Source organism: Erpetoichthys calabaricus, chromosome 7 (assembly GCF_900747795.2).
Source record: "Erpetoichthys calabaricus chromosome 7, fErpCal1.3, whole genome shotgun sequence".
NCBI classification, from domain to species: Eukaryota; Metazoa; Chordata; class Cladistia; order Polypteriformes; family Polypteridae; genus Erpetoichthys; species Erpetoichthys calabaricus.
Genome location: NC_041400.2, coordinates 5,089,632 through 5,111,117, shown reverse-complemented (window position 1 = coordinate 5,111,117; position 21,486 = coordinate 5,089,632). Strand labels below are relative to the sequence as shown.

Sequence of the window (21,486 nt, the reverse complement as noted above, 5' to 3'; positions counted from 1 at the left end):
GCAAAAAGGCAGTTTTGACCAAATTTTTCGCTGTATACTGACAACATATTACTGACGTAATACGGTATATTATATACAGTGCATCCGGAGAGTATTCACAGCGCATCACTTTTTCCACATTTTGTTATGTTACGGCCTTATTCCAAAATGGATTAAATTCATTTTTTTCCTCAGAATTCTACACACAACACCCCATAATGACAACATGGAAAAAGTTTACTTGAGATTTTTGCAAATTTATTAAAAATAAAAAAGCTGAGAAATCCCATGTCCATAAGTATTCACAGCCTTTGCTCAATACTTTGTCGATGCCCCTTTGGCAGCAATTCCAGCCTCAAGTCTTGTTGAATATGATGCCACAAGCTTGGCACACCTATCCTTGGCCAGTTTTGCCCATTCCTCTTTGCAGCACCTCTCAAGCTCCATCAGGTTGGATGGGAAGCGTCGGTGCACAGCCATTTTAAGATCTCTCCAGAGATGTTCAATCAGATTCAAGTCTGGGCTCTGGCTGGGCCACTCAAGGATATTCACAGAGTTGTCCTGAAGCCACTCCTTTGATATCTTGGCTGTGTGCTTAGGGTCGTTGTCCTGCTGAAAGATGAACCGTCGCCCCAGTCTGAGGTCAAGAGCGCTCTGGAGCAGGTTTTCATCCAGGATGTCTCTGTACATTGCTGCAGTCATCTTTCCCTTTATCCTGACTAGTCTCCCAGTTCCTGCCACTGAAAAACATCCCCACAGCATGATGCTGCCACCACCATGCTTCACTGTAGGGATGGTATTGGCCTGGTGATGAGCGGTGCCTGGTTTCCTCCAAATGTGACGCCTGACATTCACACCAAAGAGTTCAATCTTTGTCTCATCAGACCAGAGAATTTTCTTTCTCATGGTCTGAGAGTCCTTCAGGTGCCTTTTGGCAAACTCCAGGCGGGCTGCCATGTGCCTTTTACTAAGCAGTGGCTTCCGTCTGGCCACTCTACCATACAGGCCTGATTGGTGGACTGCTGCAGAGATGGTTGTCCTTCTGGAAGGTTCTCCTCTCTCCACAGAGGACCTCTGGAGCTCTGACAGAGTGACCATCGGGGTCTTGGTCACCTCCCTGACTAAGGCCCTTCTCTCCCGATCGCTCAGTTTAGATGGCTGGCCAGCTCTAGGAAGAGTCCTGGTGGTTTCAAACTTCTTCCACTTACGGATGATGGAGGCCACTGTGCTCATTAGGACCTTCAAAGCAGCAGAAATTTTTCTGTAACCTTCCCCAGATTTGTGCCTGGAGACAATCCTGTCTCAGAGGTCTACAGACAATTCCTTTGACTTCATGCTTGGTTTGTGCTCTGACATGAACTGTCAACTCTGTGAACTTCTATAGACAGGTGTGTGCCTTTCCAAATCAGGTCCAGTCAACTGAATTGACCACAGGTGGACTCCAATGAAGCTGCAGAAACATCTCAAGGATGATCAGGGGAAGCAGGATGCACCTGAGCTCAATTTCGAGCTTCATGGCAAAGGCTGTGAATACTTATGTACATGTGCTTTTTATTTTTAATAAATTTGCAAAAACCTCAAGTAAACATTTTTCACATTGTCATTATGGGGTGTTGTGTGTAGAATTCTGAGGAAAAAAATGAATAGAATCCATTTTGGAATAAGGCTGTAACATAAGAAAATGTGGAAAAAGTGATGAAGCGCTGGGAATACTTTCCGGATGCACTGTAGGACTATATAAATCGCAGTACCAGACAGATAATGTTTAATAGGTTAGAAAATTAATTTTAATGTCAAACAGTAACCAGTACATAAAATTTATTTCATGAAACGGCTGGCCCATGACCAGTCCAGAGTCTGTAGCCCACCGGGCATTGCCCAAATGCCCTAATGGACAGTCCGCCCTTGTCTGTGGGTGTCCCAGCCGGGTTGAGCTGTTACAATAGATTAAGGCATGTTGTAATCTCTTGAGTTAGCCATTAAAAGGTGCCATGTTGCTTGCCTTCTCCCTGTAGTTACCCTAACCCTAACCCTAATCTATCCCTATGCTGTTTCTTTTGATTTTTCAGATTCCTATCCAACACAACCTTCGACGGTGTAAGCGGCTTCATCAAGGTGATGAATGGCTCCTTGGTCAACTCAGAGAGTCATTATTTCATCTGGAACCTACAGCATGACCCCATAGGAAACCCCATGTGGACGCGCCTTGGCAATTGGCACGAAGGGAAAGTTGTGATGGACTATGGGATCTGGCCGAACAAGAAACAGCAGCAGAGAGGGGGTGACGGCAGGTATTCGTCTCAGCTTAACCTCAGGGTCGTAACCCTCGTGGAGCACCCATTTGTGTTTACCAGGGAGGTGGATGAAGATGGGCTTTGTCCAGCCGGCCAGTTGTGCCTTGACCCTCTCACCAACGACACATCAGCTTTGGAGAACCTGTTTGAGAACCTTCAGGGAGCTAATGACACTGTGCCAATCGAGCTAAAGAAGTGCTGCTATGGGTATTGCATTGATTTGCTGGAAAAACTGGCAGAGGACATGGGTTTTCATTTCAATCTCTACATCGTTGGCGATGGAAAATACGGTGCCTACAAAAACGGTCGCTGGACGGGACTGGTCGGGGATCTTATAAGTGGTGCGGCCCACTTAGCTGTAACATCTTTCAGCATAAACTCAGCAAGAAGTCAGATTATTGACTTTACCAGCCCGTTTTTTTCCACGAGTCTGGGAATTCTGGTCAGGACTAGAGATACTGCTGCCCCCATCGGTGCCTTTATGTGGCCTTTACATTGGAGCATGTGGCTGGGGATTTTCGTGTCCTTGCATGTCACTGCCATATTTCTTACACTTTACGAATGGAAAAGTCCATTTGGAATGACCCCGAGGGGTCGTAACCGGAAGAAGGTGTTTTCGTTCTCCTCGGCCCTCAACGTGTGTTATGCCATTTTGTTTGGCAGGACTGCTGCTATTAAACCCCCAAAGTGTTGGACCGGGAGATTTCTAATGAACTTATGGGCCATATTCTGCTTATTTTGTTTGTCGACATATACGGCTAATCTGGCTGCCGTGATGGTTGGAGAAAAAACCTATGAGGAACTTTCTGGAATACATGACCCAAAGGTAAGAAAAAATTGTGATTTCGACATTTTTAACAAACCCATAAGAAAATGTTACTGCTCAGCCTTTATAATGCACTGGTGAAACCTCATCTGGAGTCCTGAGTGCAGTTTTGGTCTCCAGACTACAAAAAGGACATAACAGCACAAGAGAAGGTCCAGAGAAGAGCAACAAGGCTAAGTCCAGGGTTACAGGGAATGAGTTATGAGGAAAGATTCAAAGAGCTGAGCCTTTACAGTTTAAGCAAAAGGAGATTAAGAGGAGACATGACAGGTTATATAGTGCCCTGACGTGTAGAGTACAAGTCACAGGAGGTTCTGCTGAAGCTTTATAACAAACTAGTGAGGCCTCATCTGGAGTCCTGGGTGCAGTTTGGGTCTCCACTGAGAAGGACCTGGAAGTCATAGTGGACTGGTCACTGTCTATGTGTAGGCAGAGCACACAAGTGATCAAAAATACCAATGGGATGTTACGTAATATAGCGCCTTGATGTGTGGAGTACAAGTCAAGGGAGTTTATCTTTAAGTAAATGTAAAGTGTTACATGTAGGAGCTAAAAATATGAGGTTTGAATACACAATGGGAGGTCTGAAAATCGAGAGTCCTCCTTAAGAGAAGGATTTAGGAGTCATGGTGGACTCTAAGCTATTGACGTCCAGACAGTGTTCAGAAGCCATTAAGAAAGCAAACAGAATGTCAGGTTATATAGCGCCTTGATGTGTGGAGTACAAGTCCAAAGAGGTTCTGCTCAAGCTTTATAACACACTGGTGAGGCCTCATCTGGGGTCCTGGGTGCAGTTTGGGTCTCCAGGCTACAAAAAAGACATAACAGCACTAGAGAAGGTCCAGAGAAGAGCAACTGGGATGAGTCCAGGGCTACAGGGGATGAGTGATGAGGAAAGATTAACAGAGCTGAGCCTTGGCAGTTTATGGAAAAGAAGATTAAGAGGAGACATGTCAGGTTATATAGCACCCAGGTGTGTGGAGTTCAAGTCACAGGAGGTTCTGCTCAAGCTTTATAACACACTGGTGAGGCCTCATCTGGAGTCCTGGGTGCAGTTTGGGTCTCCACTGAGAAGGACCTGGAAGTCATAGTGGACTGGTCACTGTCTATGTGTAGGCAGAGCACACAAGTGATCAAAAATACCAATGGGATGTTACGTAATATAGCGCCTTGATGTGTGGAGTTTATCTTTAAGTAAATGTAAAGTGTTACATGTAGGGGCTAAAAATGTGAGGTTTGAATACACAATGGGAGGTCTGAAAATCGAGAGTCCTCCTTAAGAGAAGGATTTAGGAGTCGTAGTGGACTCTAAGCTATTGACGTCCAGACAGTGTTCAGAAGCCATTAAGAATGCAAACAGAATGTCAGGTTATATAGCACCTTGATGTGTGGCGTACAAGTCCAAAGAGGTTCTGCTCAAGCTTTATAACACACTGGTGAGGCCTCATTTGGAGTCCTGGGTGCAGTTTGGGTCTCCAGGCTACAAAAAAGACATAACAGCACTAGAGAAGGTCCAGAGAAGAGCAACTGGGATGAGTCCAGGGCTACAGGGGATGAGTGATGAGGAAAGATTAACAGAGCTGAGCCTTGGCAGTTTATGGAAAAGAAGATTAAGAAGAGACATCTCAGGTTATATAGTGCCCTGATGTGTGGAGTTCAAGTCACAGGAGGTTCTGCTCAAGCTTTATAACATGCTGATGAGACCTTATCTGGAGTCCTGGATGCAGTTTGGATCTCCAGGCTACAAAAAGGACATAACAGCACTAGAGAAGGTCCAGAGAAGAGCGATTAGGATGAGTCCAGGGCTACAGGGAATGAGTTATGAGGAAAGATTGAAAGAGCTGAGCCTTTACAGTTTAAGCAAAAGAAGATTAAGAGGAGACCTGACTGAAGTGTTTAAAATTATGAGGAGAATTAGTCCAGTGGATCGAGACTGTTATTTTAAAATGAGTTCATCAAGAACACGGGGACACAGTTGGAAACTTGTGAAGGGTAAATTTCGCACAAACATTAGGAAGTTTTCCTTTACACAAAGAACGACAGACACTTGGAATAAGCGACCAAGTCGTTTGGTAGACAGTAGGACTTTAGGAACTTTCAAAACTCAACTTGATGTTTTTTAGGAAGAAATAAGTGGAGAGGACTGGCGAGCTTTGTTGGGCTGAATGGCCTGTTCTCATCTAGAGTGTTCTAATGTTCTAATGTTCAAAGGGTGATCTATGAGACTTGGCATTAATGTTTCATTTAGGGATCAACTTTTTCTCACAGATGTTTCTCCCAAAATTCTTTAGGAGTATTAGCTTTAGACAGAAAAAAGAGAGACATGAGATTCAACTGCGGTGAAAAGAGAATTTGGTTTAAAAAGCATGTGATATTTTGTGCGATCTCTTTCTAGTCTTTTTTTAGTCTATTTCAAAACTTGATATTTTTTACTAATTATTGGTCTGATGCCCTTATACGAGGTGACTTACAACACCTGAGATACGACTGGTGGCATTTCTTTTGTTTTTCTAATTGTAGCACAGGCAAGTGAAGTGACTTGCTCATACAAGTATTCGATCCCCTACTGAATGTGAACGTTTGCTCACTTACTGAGAAATGAACAGTCTCAAATTGTTATAGTAGTTTCATTTTAATGGCGAGAGACAGAATATCAACTGAAATTGATTTGCATGTCATTGAGAGAAATAAGGATTTCATCCCCTACAACCCAACCAGAATTCTGACTCCCACAGATTGGTGATTACAATCAATCAATCAATCAATCAATCAATTCCAGATAATCCTAATCGCAGCTCGTGATGTGTATAAAGACCACCTGTCCACAGAGTCCATCCATCCATCCATCCATCCATCCATCCATCCATTATCCAACCCGCTATATCCTAACTACAGGGTCACGGGGGTCTGCTGGAGCCAATCCCAGCCAACACATGGCACGAACCAATCCTGGGCAGGGTGCCAACCCACCGCAGGTCCACAGAGTCAATTTCTTCCATTTCAACCTCTCCACCACCACCACGGGCAAAGAACATCAGGGACAAAGCTGGAGTGGGATACAAGACCACTGGCAAGAAGCTTGGTGAGAAGGTGACAACAGGATTGGCACTCCAGCCAAAATCCGACAGTGTTCCAGTGTGGTGCTGACATGTCACAGATCCAGGTGGTCTGTGGTGCAGTGGGTGTGACAACATGCCATCAACTTTAAAATGTTTGTCTAAATATATTAGAGCACAGACAATGGGAGTTTCTATTACAGACCCCACAAGTTAAACTATAAATGGAATATTTGAATTATTCCTTTGTCCCTCTGATTACAGACTGGTTCCAGTTTCTTTTGTTTTTTTGTATTTTTATTGATTTTAATTAGAAACAGATAACATTCCATACAATGAAGACAAATGGAACAAATCAAACACATAAAACAAAATCTCGCCTGAAGAATAATAATAATAATAATTCTTTGCATTTATATAGCGCTTTTCTCACTACTCAAAGCGCTTAGAAGGGGCCTGAGTTGCCTTGAAAGCTCGCATACTGTAATCTTCCTAGTTAGCCAGTTAAAGGAGTCATTCTACTTGACTTCTCACCACAACCATAATGGCTGACACGGCACAACACCCCAGTATTACAGACCCACCCAAGAGAAAGAGAGAACAGGAGCCATCGACCGCAGCGACTTTACACAATGGAGGAAATAAGTAACTGATCCCCTGCTGAATGTGTACATTTGCTCTCTTACAGAGAAATGAACAGTCTCGAATTATTATAGTAGTTTCATGTTAATGGCGAGAGACAGAATATCAAGCAAAAATCCAGAAAAAAACACATGACGTAAAAGTTATAAATTGATTTGCATGTCATTGAGAGGGGCGGCACGGTGGCGCAGTGGTAGTGCTGCTGCCTTGCAGTAAGGAGACCTGGGTTCACTTCCCATGTCCTCCCTGCGTGGAGTTTGCATGTTCTCTCCGTTTCCTCCGGGTGCTCCAGTTTCCTCCCACAGTCCAAAGACATGAAGGATAGGCATATTGGCGATCCTAAATTGTCCCTAGTGTGGGTGTGTATGTGTGTGTGCCCTGCGGTTGGCTGGCGCCCTGCCCAGGATTTGTTCCTGCCTTGCGCCCTGTGTTGGCTCCAGAAGACCCCTGTGACCCTGTGTTAGGATACAGCGGGTTGGATAATGGATGGATGGATGGATGGATGTCATTGAGAGAACCCATCCAGAATTCTGGCTCCCACAGACTGGCACACAGATTACAGACAATCAATCAATCAATCTCAGATACTCCTGATATCAATTCGTGATGTGTATAAAGCACACCTGTCCACAGAATCAATGTCTTCCATTCCAACTTCTCCACCACCACCACGGGCAAAGGACGTCAGGGACAAGGAATGGGCTACAAGACGATTATCCGCACATGTACAGCCCCAGATGTTCACTGGCAAACTTAAGACGAGCCTATACAGTACATGTGTCTTCTTGAGCAGGGGCACCTTGCGGGCATTACAAGATTTTAATCCATTACAGCGTAGTGTGTTACCGGTGATGTTTCGGATGACTGTGGTGGCCCTAACTCCCTTCAGATCGTTAACAACCTTCTTCCGTGTAGTTTTGGGCTGATCCCTCACTTTTCTCATGATCATCCTTACCCCATGTTCTTGTATGGAGCTCCAGACCAAGGGTGACTGATGGTCATTTTATATTTCATCCATTTCCGAATAATAGCACCAGTGGTTGTCACCTTCTCACCAAACTTCTTGCTGATGGTCTTGTAGCCCAGTCCAGCCTTGTGCAGGTCTACAATCTTGTCCCTGATGTCCTTTGCCCATCTAAAACATTTATAAACAACAATGCGTGGCCAGCCTGCCGCATGTTATATTGCTAACAAACTTAATCCTGCCTTGTTCTTGTTGTTTGTGGCACAATCAGCCTCTTCATGCACTGGAGAAATTGTACGAATACCATACGGCGTGGTCCTCGTTGAAAGTCCAGCGGCTCTGATCGTCTATCCTCAGATCAACTTACAGTCCCTTTTCTAAACCCATGCTGTGTTTATATCATTTAGGGGAGCGTCACCTTTCCCACATAAGTAGCCTCCTTAGCGTTAGACCCAAGTGTTACTCGGGCAGCAAAAACCGTGCTAAGAGCGTCAGTCCTGAGTGTCACTCGGGCAACTGAACAGATGCGCCTTGCGTAAGCGTTAGAACCAAGAATCACTTGTGCTGTCAGTGCTACCATTCTTTGGAGAAATTACGTCTGAGTGCAGGTTTTCACTAATTATGAAATGTCTGCACTTTTCCTACAATGGAGACTTTGATGAGAATACCCATCCAGCGCCCAGAATGAAGAAAATCTGGGAGATATACCGGCCGATTGTAGTAAAATTCCAGAGCGTTTACATTCCGGACTGGGATGAAAGTCTCATGGCTTATACCAGTGGTTCTCAATCTGTGGGGCGGGCCCCCCTAGGGGGGTGCGAAGTAACATAAAGGGGGGGCGTGAAGATGTGAAAAAAAGAAAACAAGAATCAAAAATATGAAAAATCCATCTATTGAAACCAAAACAAATTAACTTAAACTACGTTCTGATACTAGAAAAATAAATCTAGAGTTAGATAAATGTCAATAAAAGTTAAGTAGGTATAATAAAATATGCATCTATGATTTATCATTAATTAAAAAAGAACAAGTTGGTATTAGTGGGCTCCTTTCAAAAAAAACGTTAGGGGGGCGCGATTAAAACTGTTATGAAAACTCAGGTCGCAAATACTTAAAGGTTGAGAAACGCTGGCTTATACGGCAGGGGAAATAAGTATTTGATTCCCTACCAAGAAATGAACAGTCTCTAATTTTTATTTGTATCATTATTATACTTTTCAGATTCGATAAAAATGTATTTTTTCATCCCAATAAAAAATGCAACACTTTCTACGTGTTTTTTTTTGGAATAAAATGCAACGCTAAGGATGTTAATTAGCTTAGCCACAGGTTGATAACATTTGAACGATTAATCTGCGGATGACGTCGGTTCATTCGATTCGGTCTTAGTATATGCTTATGAAATGGCGTTCCTCTTCCATCCATTTCCAGAGTAGCGATTTCATTTTGTACTCTAATGGTAACTTCCCTAAAGCAACAGGAGAAGGCTGCTGCTGTACGAGCGGAATTCATCTGAGGACCTGAGAGGCTGTTGGTCGAGTGAGAGAGAAAAATCTACAAGTTGGTGTAGCTGCGGCCAATGTAAAATTGAAACGGTAAAGGAATTCAATTTGGAAGTCTCTTCTAAGACAGATGAGTTACCAGATTTGAAAATGTTTTACGTTTTGGAGATTTCAAAATTTCAAAACTTTGTACAGCACGGTCTGTTTGAGATTATTTCAACGATAACTGAACTATCTCAACAAATTTATTTGAAGAATAAATGTTCCACTAGGGACTTTGTTTCATGGGGACAGACAGACAGACAGACATGACTACCACAGTAGGTGCTTCTGACAATATATGCCAACAGACCCAAAAAAGGGACAGCTCACTAAGCAACGAGATCAATTAAACGATGTACTAGTTGTGAAACTGGTTGGAATCAAAAATCTGCAGCTACAGTGGTCTGCCAGGACTGAGCTTGACGTGTAATATTAATTTGGGATTACGCTGAAATCCTCAAAACCTGTTGACAGAGCTGGTCAGTTCATTAAGTGACATAAGCGGCTTCTCACTGCACTGTCATCTGTGGAGCTCCATTTAGGAAAGTTAATGAAATTCATTCACTCACTTCGCTCTGAAATCACTCCCACTGCCATGCTATGGTCACCAAGGGGCCCATGATCCTGACACTGAGGGGACTCCCCACCCTCATATTGAACCATAATAATCCATCCATCCATCCATCCTCTTCCGCTTATCTGAGGTCGGGTCGCTGGGGTAGCAGCTTGAGCAGAGATGCCGAGACTTCCCTCTCCCCAGCCACTTCTTCTAGCTCTTCCGGGAGAATCCCGAGGCGTTCCCAGGCCAGCCAGGAGACATAGTCCCTCCAGGGTGTCCTGGGTCTTCCCCGGGGCCTCCTCCCGGTTGGACGTGCCCGGAACACCTCACCAGGGAGGCGTCCAGGAGGCATCCTAATCAGATGCCCGAGCCACCTCATCTGACTCCTCTCGATGCGGAGGAGCAGCGGCTCTACTCTGAGCCCCTCCGGATGACTGAGCTTCTCACCCTATCTTTAAGGGAGAGCCCACACACCCTGCGGAGGAAACTCATTTCGGCCGCTTGTATTCGCGATCTCGTTCTTTCTGTCACTACCCATAGCTCATGACCATAGGTGAGGGTAGGAACATAGATCGACCGGTAAATTGAGAGCTTTGCCTCATGGCTCAGCTCCTTTTTCACCACGACAGACCGATGCACAGCCCGCATCACTGCGGACGTTGTACCGATCCGCCTATCGATCTCACGCTCCATTCTTCCCTCACTCGTGAACAAGACCCCGAGATACTTGAACTCCTCCACTTGAGGTAGGATCTTGCTCCCAACCCTGAGAGGGCACTCCACCCTTTTCCGGCTGAGGACCATGGTCTCGGATTTGGAGGTGCTGATTCCCATCCCAGCCGCTTCACACTCAGCTGCGAACCGATCCAGAGAGAGCTGAAGATCACGGCCTGATGAAGCAAACAGGACAACATCATCTGCAAAAAGCAGTGACCCAATCCTGAGTCCACCAAACCGGACCCCCTCAACACCCTGGCTGTGCCTAGAACTTCTGTCCATAAAAGTTATGAACAGAATTGGTGACAAAGGGCAGCCCTGGCGGAGTCCAGCTCTCACTGGAAACGGGTTCGACTTACTGCCAGCAATGCGGACCAAGCTCTGACACCAGTTGTACAGGGACCGAATAGCCCTTATCAGGGGGGCCGGTACCCCATACTCTCGGAGTACCCCCCCACAGGATTCCCAGAGGGACATGGTCGAACGCCTTTTGCAAGTCCACAAAACACATGTAGACTGGTTGGGCGAACTCCCATGCACCCTCCAGGACCCTGCTAAGGGTGTAGAGCTGGTCCACTGTTCCACGACCAGGACGAAAACCACACTGTTCCTCCTGAATCCGAGGTTCGAGTATCCGACGGACCCTCCTCTCCAGAACCCCCGAATAGACTTTTCCAGGGAGGCTGAGGAGTGTGATCCCTCTGTAGTTGGAACACACCCTCCGGTCCCCCTTCTTAAAGAGGGGGACCACCACCCCGGTCTGCCAATCCAGAGGCACTGTCCCTGATGTCCATGCGATGTTGCAGAGACGTGTCAACCAAGACAGTCCTACAACATCCAGAGCCTTGAGGAACTCTGGGCGTATCTCATCCACCCCCGGGGCCCTGCCACCAAGGAGTTTTTTGACCACCTTGGTGACCTCAGTCCCAGAGATGGGGGAGCCCACCTCCGAGTCCCCAGGCTCTGCTTCCTCATTGGAAGGCATGTTATTGGGATTGAGGAGGTCTTCGAAGTACTCCCCCCACCGACCCACAACGTCCCGAGTCGAGGTCAGCAGCGCACCATCCCCACCATATACAGTGTTGACACTGCACTGCTTCCCCCTCCTGAGACGCCGGACGGTGGACCAGAATCTCCTCGAAGCCGTCCGAAAGTCGTTCTCCATGGCCTCCCCAAACTCCTCCCATGCCCGAGTTTTTGCCTCAGCAACCACCGAAGCCGCATTCCGCTTGGCCTGCCGGTACCTATCAGCTGCCTCCAGAGTCCCACAGGACAAAAAGGACCAGTAGGACTCCTTCTTCAGCTTGACAGTATCCCTCACCGCTGGTGTCCACCAACGGGTTTGGGGATTGCCGCCACGACAGGCACCGACCACCTTACGGCCACAGCTCTGGTCAGCCGCCTCAACAATAGAGGCACGGAACATGGCCCATTCGGACTCAATGTCCCCCACCTCCCTCGGGACATGGTCAAAGTTTTGCCGGAGGTGGGAGTTGAAGCTACTTCTGACAGGGGGCTCTGCCAGACGTTCCCAGCAGACCCTCACTACACGTTTGGGCCTACCAGGCCTGACCGGCATCCTCCCCCACCATCGAAGCCAACTCACCACCAAGTGGTGATCAGTTGACAGCTCCGCCCCTGTCTTCACCCGAGTGTCCAAGACATGTGGCCGCAAGTCCGACGACACGACCACAAAGTCGATCATTGAACTGAGGCCTAGGGTGTCCTGGTGCCAAGTGCACATATGAACACCCCTATGCTTGAACATGGTGTTCGTTATGGACAATCCGTGACCATAATAATATTTTTTATTTATTTTGTTCTTTATTTTGCCTTATACAATTTGTTGTAGTAGGAATTTGTTAGTTTTCGCATACCCCTTGGTGTCAGAGCAAAGGGTCAGTCATTGTGCAGTGCCTCTGGAACAATTACAGGTTAAGGGTCTCGCTCAAGGGCCCAGGAGAGTGGGATCTCTTTTGGCAGTAACAGAGATTTGAACCGGCAACCTTCCAGACACCGAAGAAGATCCTTAGCCTCAGAGCCACCACTCCACCCTAATTAAACCAAGGGGTACAGTTAATAAAACTCATGTGGTGTGCACTCTGGAATCACTCCCCCAGGAATGTGCTACGGGACCCCTACTCTTTAAAGTGCAATAATATTGAACCGAGGAACCCCCTGGAAACCTTGCTATGATCACCAAGCGTGGCATGATTCCGACATCGAGGTGGACCATCCTATTCTCGAAGTGAAATAAAATTGAGCCGAGGGTCATCGTTAATTGAAACTGAAGCAGTGTATGCTCTGGAATCAGTCCGCCATGCTATGGTCACCAAGTGGACTAAGGAGACCGCAACCAATCCTTGAAGAGTAATAATAATAATAATAATAATAGTAATGTTGAAGAGAAGTGTGTCATTTATAAAACTGAAGTGGCCCACCCTCTGGAATTCCCCTGCCCCACCATGCAATGATCACCAAGGGCTCTGGGATCTGCACATCGAATGCAGAGTATCTCATCCTCCAAGTCGAAATAATATTAAATTATAATAATATTCAACAAGGGGCACCGTTTATGAAACCAAGTGGCACATGCTCTGGAAACCATGCCAAGGACACATGACCTGGACATCAAGGGTTTATACCCCGTCCTTGAAGTGTAATAATAATAATTTTGCACTGAGGGGTGTCGTATATGAAATTCAAGTGGTAGTAGAACCAAGGGACATGTGATCTCCACATTGAGGGAGTGGCGCCTGCCCTGGTCTGGATATCAAGGGAACTCCCTCCCATACTTAAACTGGACACATGGACATCGAGGGAGACTCTCTTGTCCTCGAAATGTAATAATAATAATAATAATCCATCCATCCATCCATTATCCAACCCGCTGAATCCAAACACAGGGTCACGGGGGTCTGCTGGAGCCAATCAGAACCAACACAGGGCACAAGGCAGGAACCAATCCCAGGTAGGGTGCCAACCCACCGTAGAATAATAATAATAATATTAATAATAATGAGGATAGGGGTGCTAAGAGACACACACTCTGGACACTGAGGTCTAACAAGAATGCTGAACATGCACTATGGACACCGTGCAGCACCGTTTATGAAAGCGCCTAGGGCGCCTATCCTCTTGATATACGATGATGAAGGCAATAAAGTAAGATTCCTGCACTATAGTAATGATTATAATTATGAAATAGGAAAAGTGGACAGTAAATAAAAAGATTGAAATGTGTACTTAATGGGAAAAAATGAGAAGTCTTTGGTTGACATAGAAAATATATTTACCTAAAATGCTAAACACGGTAAACAGTTTTGTTCACCACAGGTTTTCTTCCATTATGGGTTCTTTTTATATTTTTGTGATGATAAGCTGATGATTTTTTTTTTTTCAAAGACACAGATGCTCCTATTGATGAATTCTCTCGTCCTCTTGGACTCTTGCCTGGTTTATGACAGCATACTGTAATTAATGGATTCCTGTATCAGAGGCAATCATTTTCCTCCTTCTTCTCACATAAAATATCCTTTTGAATACATACTGATTAAAAGCACAGAGAATGAATAGCCAGCAGCTTTCTCACAGTGACCATATTGCAATGGTGGGTGCATTGTTGGGGCCTTTATGATAAGTGACACATTGAACAAAGAAATACAGTATAAAAAGAATGATTGAATTGAATAATATGTGCAGGCTCAGTTATTGTAACATGATGACACAATGGGTAGTGCTGCAGCATCTCCTCTCCCAGGACCTGGGTTCAGTTGTCAGTCTGGTTATTGTTATGGTGGCGGTGGAGTCTTCCAACAAATGGCAAAATGGTGTGAAGGCATCCAAAAAGCTCTGCAAGACTCAGACCAAGACTTTCACTATCCAGCCCAGAAGAGCCTCACCTTAACCCAAAATGACACTAAATACAGTTGCAAGAAAATGTAAGTGAACCCCCTTGGAATTACCAGTCATGAGAGAGCTAGGTGGCTGAGCAATTGGCTGCACCATAGGAGCAGATTGAAGCCAAGTTTACCCGTATAGTCTGCTGAATTTGAAATGTTGAAGATGCATAATATTTGTTGGGCACTGGGAAAGTAAACCTGTACACTATACCGACTGAGGTGATGGTCCATCTTTCAGGAGGTCAGTCACCCGAAGCATACAGCCAAGACAATGTTGGATTGTCCTTGGAACAAATACAATGGTGTAGTGGCTTTGCAACAAGTTTCTGAGTGTCCTTGAGTGGTCTAGCCATAGGCCCGATTTTAAGACCTTGAAACATGTGTGAAGAGACCTGAAGATGGAAGCTTACAGACACTTCCCGTCCAATCTAATGGCGCTTTAGAGTATCTGCTGGGAATAATGGGAGAAACTGTCAAAATTCAGGTGTGCAAAGCTTATAGAGATGGGCAGAAAAAAGACTTGAAGCTGAAATTGCTGCCAAAGGGGCTTCTGCAAAGTGTAGAATTAAGGGTCTAAATACTTCCTGGAATGCGGTGGGTTGGCACCCTGCCCGGGATTGGTTCCTGCCTTGTGCCCTGTGTTGGCTGGGATTGGCTCCAGCAGACCCCCGTGACCCTGTGTTCGGATTCAGCAGGTTTTAAAATGGATGGATGGATGGATACTTCCTGGAATGAGAGATTTCATTTTTTTAATTCTTAGTAAATTTTCACGCCTTTCAGAAAATATGTTTTCATCTTGGCATTATGGGCCATTGATTGTGGACTAGTGGGAAAGGTGGCATACTCAACCATTTCAAATGAAATGTAAAACACAATAAAGCATACAGAACGTTAAAGGGGTCTGAAGATTTTCTGAATTCACTTCACCGCATAGAGTAAGTTGATAGAAAAAAATAATGGGATACAAGTACTCTGAACAATTCCGGGGTGTTCTAGTCCAGTATAGCTGGTAGTATTTTGTATGATCAAACTGAATAAAATGTAAACCTGTTCTGATTTGTCTTCAAGCTTCATCACCCTTCACAAGGATTCCGTTTTGGAACAGTTCGAGAAAGCAGCGCCGAAGACTATGTCAAGAAAAGCTTTCCAGAAATGCACGAATACATGAGGAGATACAACGTGCCCGCCACGCCAGATGGTGTGCATCATTTAAAGTGAGTAGAAGGTGTCTGTTTTCAGCAAACTGGATGACGGAAAGCCTCATTCAACACACACTATTACATACATAGGGTCTTTAGAGACCCGGCCAATATTTATATTTAAAACAAGCCACAAATAACTGTAACTGTCAAAACTTTAATTGAAACTTCTTCACTGTACACTTTACTTCTAAATTTGAATACTTTATTAATTTTAATATTTATATGTAACTACACAATCATATTCTGTTATTTAGCACAATAATCCAGGACCACAGTTGCATTTTTGTGATCATTGCAATGTGTCTCCTGGCAATCAACTGTTTAGCAGTCTAGTGATACTGAACATATGTGGTGCCTTCTGTGCTCTTTGTCCATTTTTACTTCTGTCAGAAGCTGTGTCAAATGATGTGGCTTGTGCTGTTTCAGTCAGCTGCTTGCCCCCTTCATAATTCTTCTCCTTGTTCCCTGCTCTGAACTCTACTTTCAGGAGATGATGGCAATAAAATAGTTACTCTTCACTGCCTTACTCTGTTGTTCATCATTTGTGACCCTGCTGCATGCCTCTCAGTTTGTCTCTGACTTGTAATTTACCATCAATGACAGGACTCTTTCAATGGTTTCTTATGCCAATAAGAATCAGCAGAACTTCTTTACTTTTCCCTTACCTTTCTAAACTCGTATATGCCTACATAAACAGTAATACGATAGTAATGCAGCTTTAATGAACATATAGAGATACAACGAAAATCTCAAAAAACGTACTTTGTTTGAGTGCTGTTTACAAACACAACACTTAAAATATAGGGGGAAAATCCTGACACTTTACCGCATTCAGGGTCACTACTGACCCTGTACATTTTTAGCAAATAAATAGTTATAATAAAATAATTTTCAACTTTTTTTGGCATATTTTTGGTAGAAAATTGTTGTGGATAAACTGAATGAGGCACACCTGGGGAATGAATGAATTATTTGACCCCGCAAGAGCTGTAAATATGACTTCACAGGTTGCTAGCGACCCCATGTATGTTGGGTTTTACTTTTGAGCTGTGGTGGGCTTTTCTAAACAAAAATCCAGGGACAGATTTTGATCCCAATTCATTTTTGATCCACAGTACAAGGAAACTCTTACTCGAAGGCTAGCTAGAGAAGTAGAATACTAGACTACTAGCACAACTTTATTAGCCATGAACAAACCTAGCTTAATTTGCTTCTCTTCAAGTTTGGAAAAAAAAAACGTGGAAATATTTGGGAATTTTGTCAAACTTTATCAAGAGAAATGCCTTGAAGTTAATAGAGATGTAGAAACCAAGCTAGTTTTGAGAGGATTATAATAATGCAATGGTTTTTCAAGTGTGCCTGAGGGCTGTTTGAAGTGTCTGCCATCAATGCCGGACCGATAATTACAATCAAAAATTTGAACTGAGTTGTGAGGCAGTAGTGCTAACCGCTGTGCCACTGTGCCTCCCTGAGATAAAATTATACTCTGAGCCCCTTATCTCTCTTCTGCATCTCCTGAGCTGCTATCACTAAGACTAACTAACACACAGAAAGTCTTAAGGGAATACCATTAGATAGATAGATAGATAGATAGATAGATAGATAGATAGATAGATAGATAGATAGATAGATAGATAGATAGATAGATAGATAGATAGATAGATAGATATGAAAGGCACTATATGATAGATAGATAGATAGATAGATAGATAGATAGATAGATAGATAGATAGATAGATAGATAGATAGATAGATAGATAGATAGATAGATATGAAAGGCACTATAAGATAGATAGATAGATAGATAGATAGATAGATAGATAGATAGATAGATAGATAGATAGATAGATATGAAAGGCACTATATGATAGATAGATAGATAGATAGATAGATAGATAGATAGATAGATAGATAGATAGATAGATAGATAGATAGATAGATAGATAGATAGATAGATAGATATGAAAGGCACTATATGATAGATAGATAGATAGATAGATAGATAGATAGATAGATAGATAGATAGATAGATAGATAGATAGATAGATAGATAGATAGATAGATATGAAAGGCACTATATGATAGATAGATAGATAGATAGATAGATAGATAGATAGATAGATAGATAGATAGATAGATAGATAGATAGATAGATAGATAGATAGATAGATAGATAGATATGAAAGGCACTATATGATAGATAGATAGATAGATAGATAGATAGATAGATAGATAGATAGATAGATAGATAGATAGATAGATAGATAGATAGATAGATAGATAGATAGATAGATATGAAAGACAATATAAGATAGATAGATAGATAGATAGATAGATAGATAGATAGATAGATAGATAGATAGATAGATAGATAGATAGATAGATAGATATGAAAGGCACTATATGATAGATAGATAGATAGATAGATAGATAGATAGATAGATAGATAGATAGATAGATAGATAGATAGATAGATAGATAGATAGATAGATATGAAAGGCACTATATGATAGATAGATAGATAGATAGATAGATAGATAGATAGATAGATAGATAGATAGATAGATAGATAGATAGATAGATAGATAGATATGAAAGGCACTATAAGATAGATAGATAGATAGATAGATAGATAGATAGATAGATAGATAGATAGATAGATAGATAGATAGATAGATAGATAGATAGATAGATAGATAGATATGAAAGGCACTATAAGATAGATAGATAGATAGATAGATAAATAGATAGATAGATAGATAGATAGATAGATAGATAGATAGATAGATAGATAGATAGATAGATAGATAGATAGATAGATAGATAGATAGATAGATATGAAAGGCACTATAAGATAGATAGATAGATAGATAGATAGATAGATAGATAGATAGATAGATAGATAGATAGATAGATAGATAGATAGATAGATATGAAAGGCACTATAAGATAGATAGATAGATAGATAGATAGATAGATAGATAGATAGATAGATAGATAGATAGATAGATAGATAGATAGATAGATAGATATGAAAGGCACTATATGATAGATAGATAGATAGATAGATAGATAGATAGATAGATAGATAGATAGATAGATAGATAGATAGATAGATAGATAGATAGATAGATATGAAAGGCACTATATGATAGATAGATAGATAGATAGATAGATAGATAGATAGATAGATAGATAGATAGATAGATAGATAGATAGATATGAAAGGCACTATAAGATAGATAGATAGATAGATAGATAGATAGATAGATAGATAGATAGATAGATAGATAGATAGATAGATAGATAGATAGATAGATAGATAGATAGATAGATAGATAGATAGATAGATACTTTATTAATCCCAAGGCGAAATTCACATACTCCAGCAGCAGCATACTGATACAAAAAAAAAAACAAAAAAAAAAACAATATAAAATTAAAGATTGATAACAATGCAGGAAAAAAAAAGACAATAACTTAATATAATGTGATCAGTAAACTTATGTACTGTCTGTCCCTTGCAATGGCTTATGGGTAGTTTGAATGCCAAAGCACAGTGCTCTGCCATTAGTCTAGTTGACGCCAAGGTCAAATGAAAATGGATGCTCCATTGCAGGATTGCACCATTGTTGAACAACAGTGAGATCTCTTTGGGCAGAGGGAGTGAAACCTGTTGAAATTGACTCAGGGAGTTTGGCTCAGTACGGAAATGAAAACAGCAAAGTTTATGAATGGGTAGAAAAGTTTAGGAAAGGAAGAACAAGTGTAAGCGACAAAGCTCGATCTGGTTGTCCATCAACATCGTGCACACAAATCCCCATCGACATCAGTCATAGAGTCAAAATGCAGGATGACTTGGGCTACCGTAAAGTTAGCACAAGATGGGTAGCCAAACAGCTTACTGATCTGTCACAAGCCAACATCCATTTGTGAATTTCAGCAGGTTTCACTCCTTCTGGCCAAAGAAATCTCACTGTTGTTCAACAATGGTGCAATCCTCCATGTTCATTTGACCTTGGCTTCAATTAGACCAATGGCAGAACACTGCGCTGTGTGCGTTCAAACTACCCATAAAGCACTGCAAATGTGTTGTATTGTGTCAGCACCCCCCATTGTGGTTACCACCTAACGTTCAAATTGCCATTACATTTTGATTTACTCTTGTATTTATAAGATCTACCTTGTTCAGTAATAAAACTTTCCACAAGGCAATCATGATATTGTAATGCAGCCAACGGTAAACTCCCTACACACGTCCTGTTCCCTAATTTAAGCATCCTTCACGGACATTGTGGTCAGCAGCACAGGAGCACCACAGGAGACTGTACTTTCTCCAGTCCTGTTCAGCCAACATACATCAGACTTCTAATACAACTCGGAGTCCTGCCACGTGCAAAAGTTCTCTGACGACACTGCTATCGTGAGCTGCATCAGGAGTGGGCAGGAGGAGGAGTATAGGAACCGAATCAAGAACTTTGTTAAATGGTGCGACTCAAACCACCTACACCTGAACACCAGCAAAACCAAGGAGCTGGTGGTGGATTTAAGGAGGACCAGACCCCTCATGGACCCCGTGATCATCAGAGGTAACTGTGTGCTGAGGGTGCAGACCTATGAATACCTGGGAGTGCAGCTGGATGATAAACTGGACTGGACTGCCAATACTGATGATCTGTGTAAGAAAGGACAGAGCCGACTATACTTCCTTAGAAGGCTGGCGTCCTTCAACATCTGCAATAAGATGCTGCAGATGTTCTATCAGACGGTTGTGGCGAGCGCCCTCTTCTACGGGGTGGTGTGCTGGGGAGGCAGCATAAAGAAGAAAGACGCCTCACGCCTGGACAAACTGGTGAGGAAGGCAGGCTCTATTGTAGGCATGGAGCTGGACAGTTTGATATCCGTGGCTGTGTGACGGGCGCTGAGCAGACTCCTATCAATCATCGAGAATCCACTGCATCCACTGAACAGGATCATCTCCAGACAGAGGACCAGCTTCAGCGACAGACTGCTGTCACCGTTCTGCTCCACTGACAGACTGAGGAGATCATTCCTCCACCACACTATGCGACTCTTCAATTCCACTAGGGGGGTTAACGTTAACATTATACAAAGTTATTGTCTGTTATCTATCTATCTATCTATCTATCTATCTATCTATCTATCTATCTATCTATCTATCTATCTATCTATCTATCTATCTATCTATCTATCTATCTATCTATCTATCTATCTATCTATCTATCTATCTATCTATCTATCTATCTATCTATCTATCTATCTATCCAATCCTGCCAACTACACTATCTATCTCTTTAAATAACAAGTTGTGTGGCATTTGTTAGCCCTTCCCTTGCAAGTTTCTTACTGCAGCCATTCTCTCTAATGCTCCCTGTCATTCAAAAGCAGCACTCATGCCCATTGTACCACCATACCAAATAGAATTAGGTATAAGGCTGCAGAGCTGCGAAGGTCCTGGCCAGTGGTGTCAGGAGGAGTGGGCTACAGCTGCTTAAGCCCCTGATCTATTGAGCCTAGCCCCGATCTTTATCTCAATCATATATTAGCTATATAGCAGTAGGCCCCTAATATTGTTGTCTATCATACAATCAATGTTACATCATATATGTAAAATGTTACAATCATATACAGTACAGTCATATGAAAAAGTCTGGGATCGCCTCTTAATTCTTTGGATTTTTGTTTCTCATTGGCTGAGCTTTCAAAGTAGCAACGTCCTTTTAATATCTGACATGCCTTATGGACACAGTAGGATTTCAGCAGTGACATTAAGTGTATTG

The 21,486-nt window shown here is 42.9% G+C and overlaps 1 protein-coding gene across 1 annotated transcript in view; it reads left to right on the top strand.

Moving 5' to 3' along the window:
• The window catches only part of grin3a (glutamate receptor, ionotropic, N-methyl-D-aspartate 3A), a 108,299-nt gene that overhangs the window by 57,498 nt on the left and 29,315 nt on the right, over nucleotides 1–21,486 (top strand). The window contains exons 3-4 of the mRNA XM_028804530.2: nucleotides 2,049–3,099; nucleotides 15,552–15,697. Coding sequence (XP_028660363.1) covers nucleotides 2,049–3,099; nucleotides 15,552–15,697 — 1,197 coding nt within the window. The remainder of the gene's footprint in view (nucleotides 1–2,048; nucleotides 3,100–15,551; nucleotides 15,698–21,486) is intronic.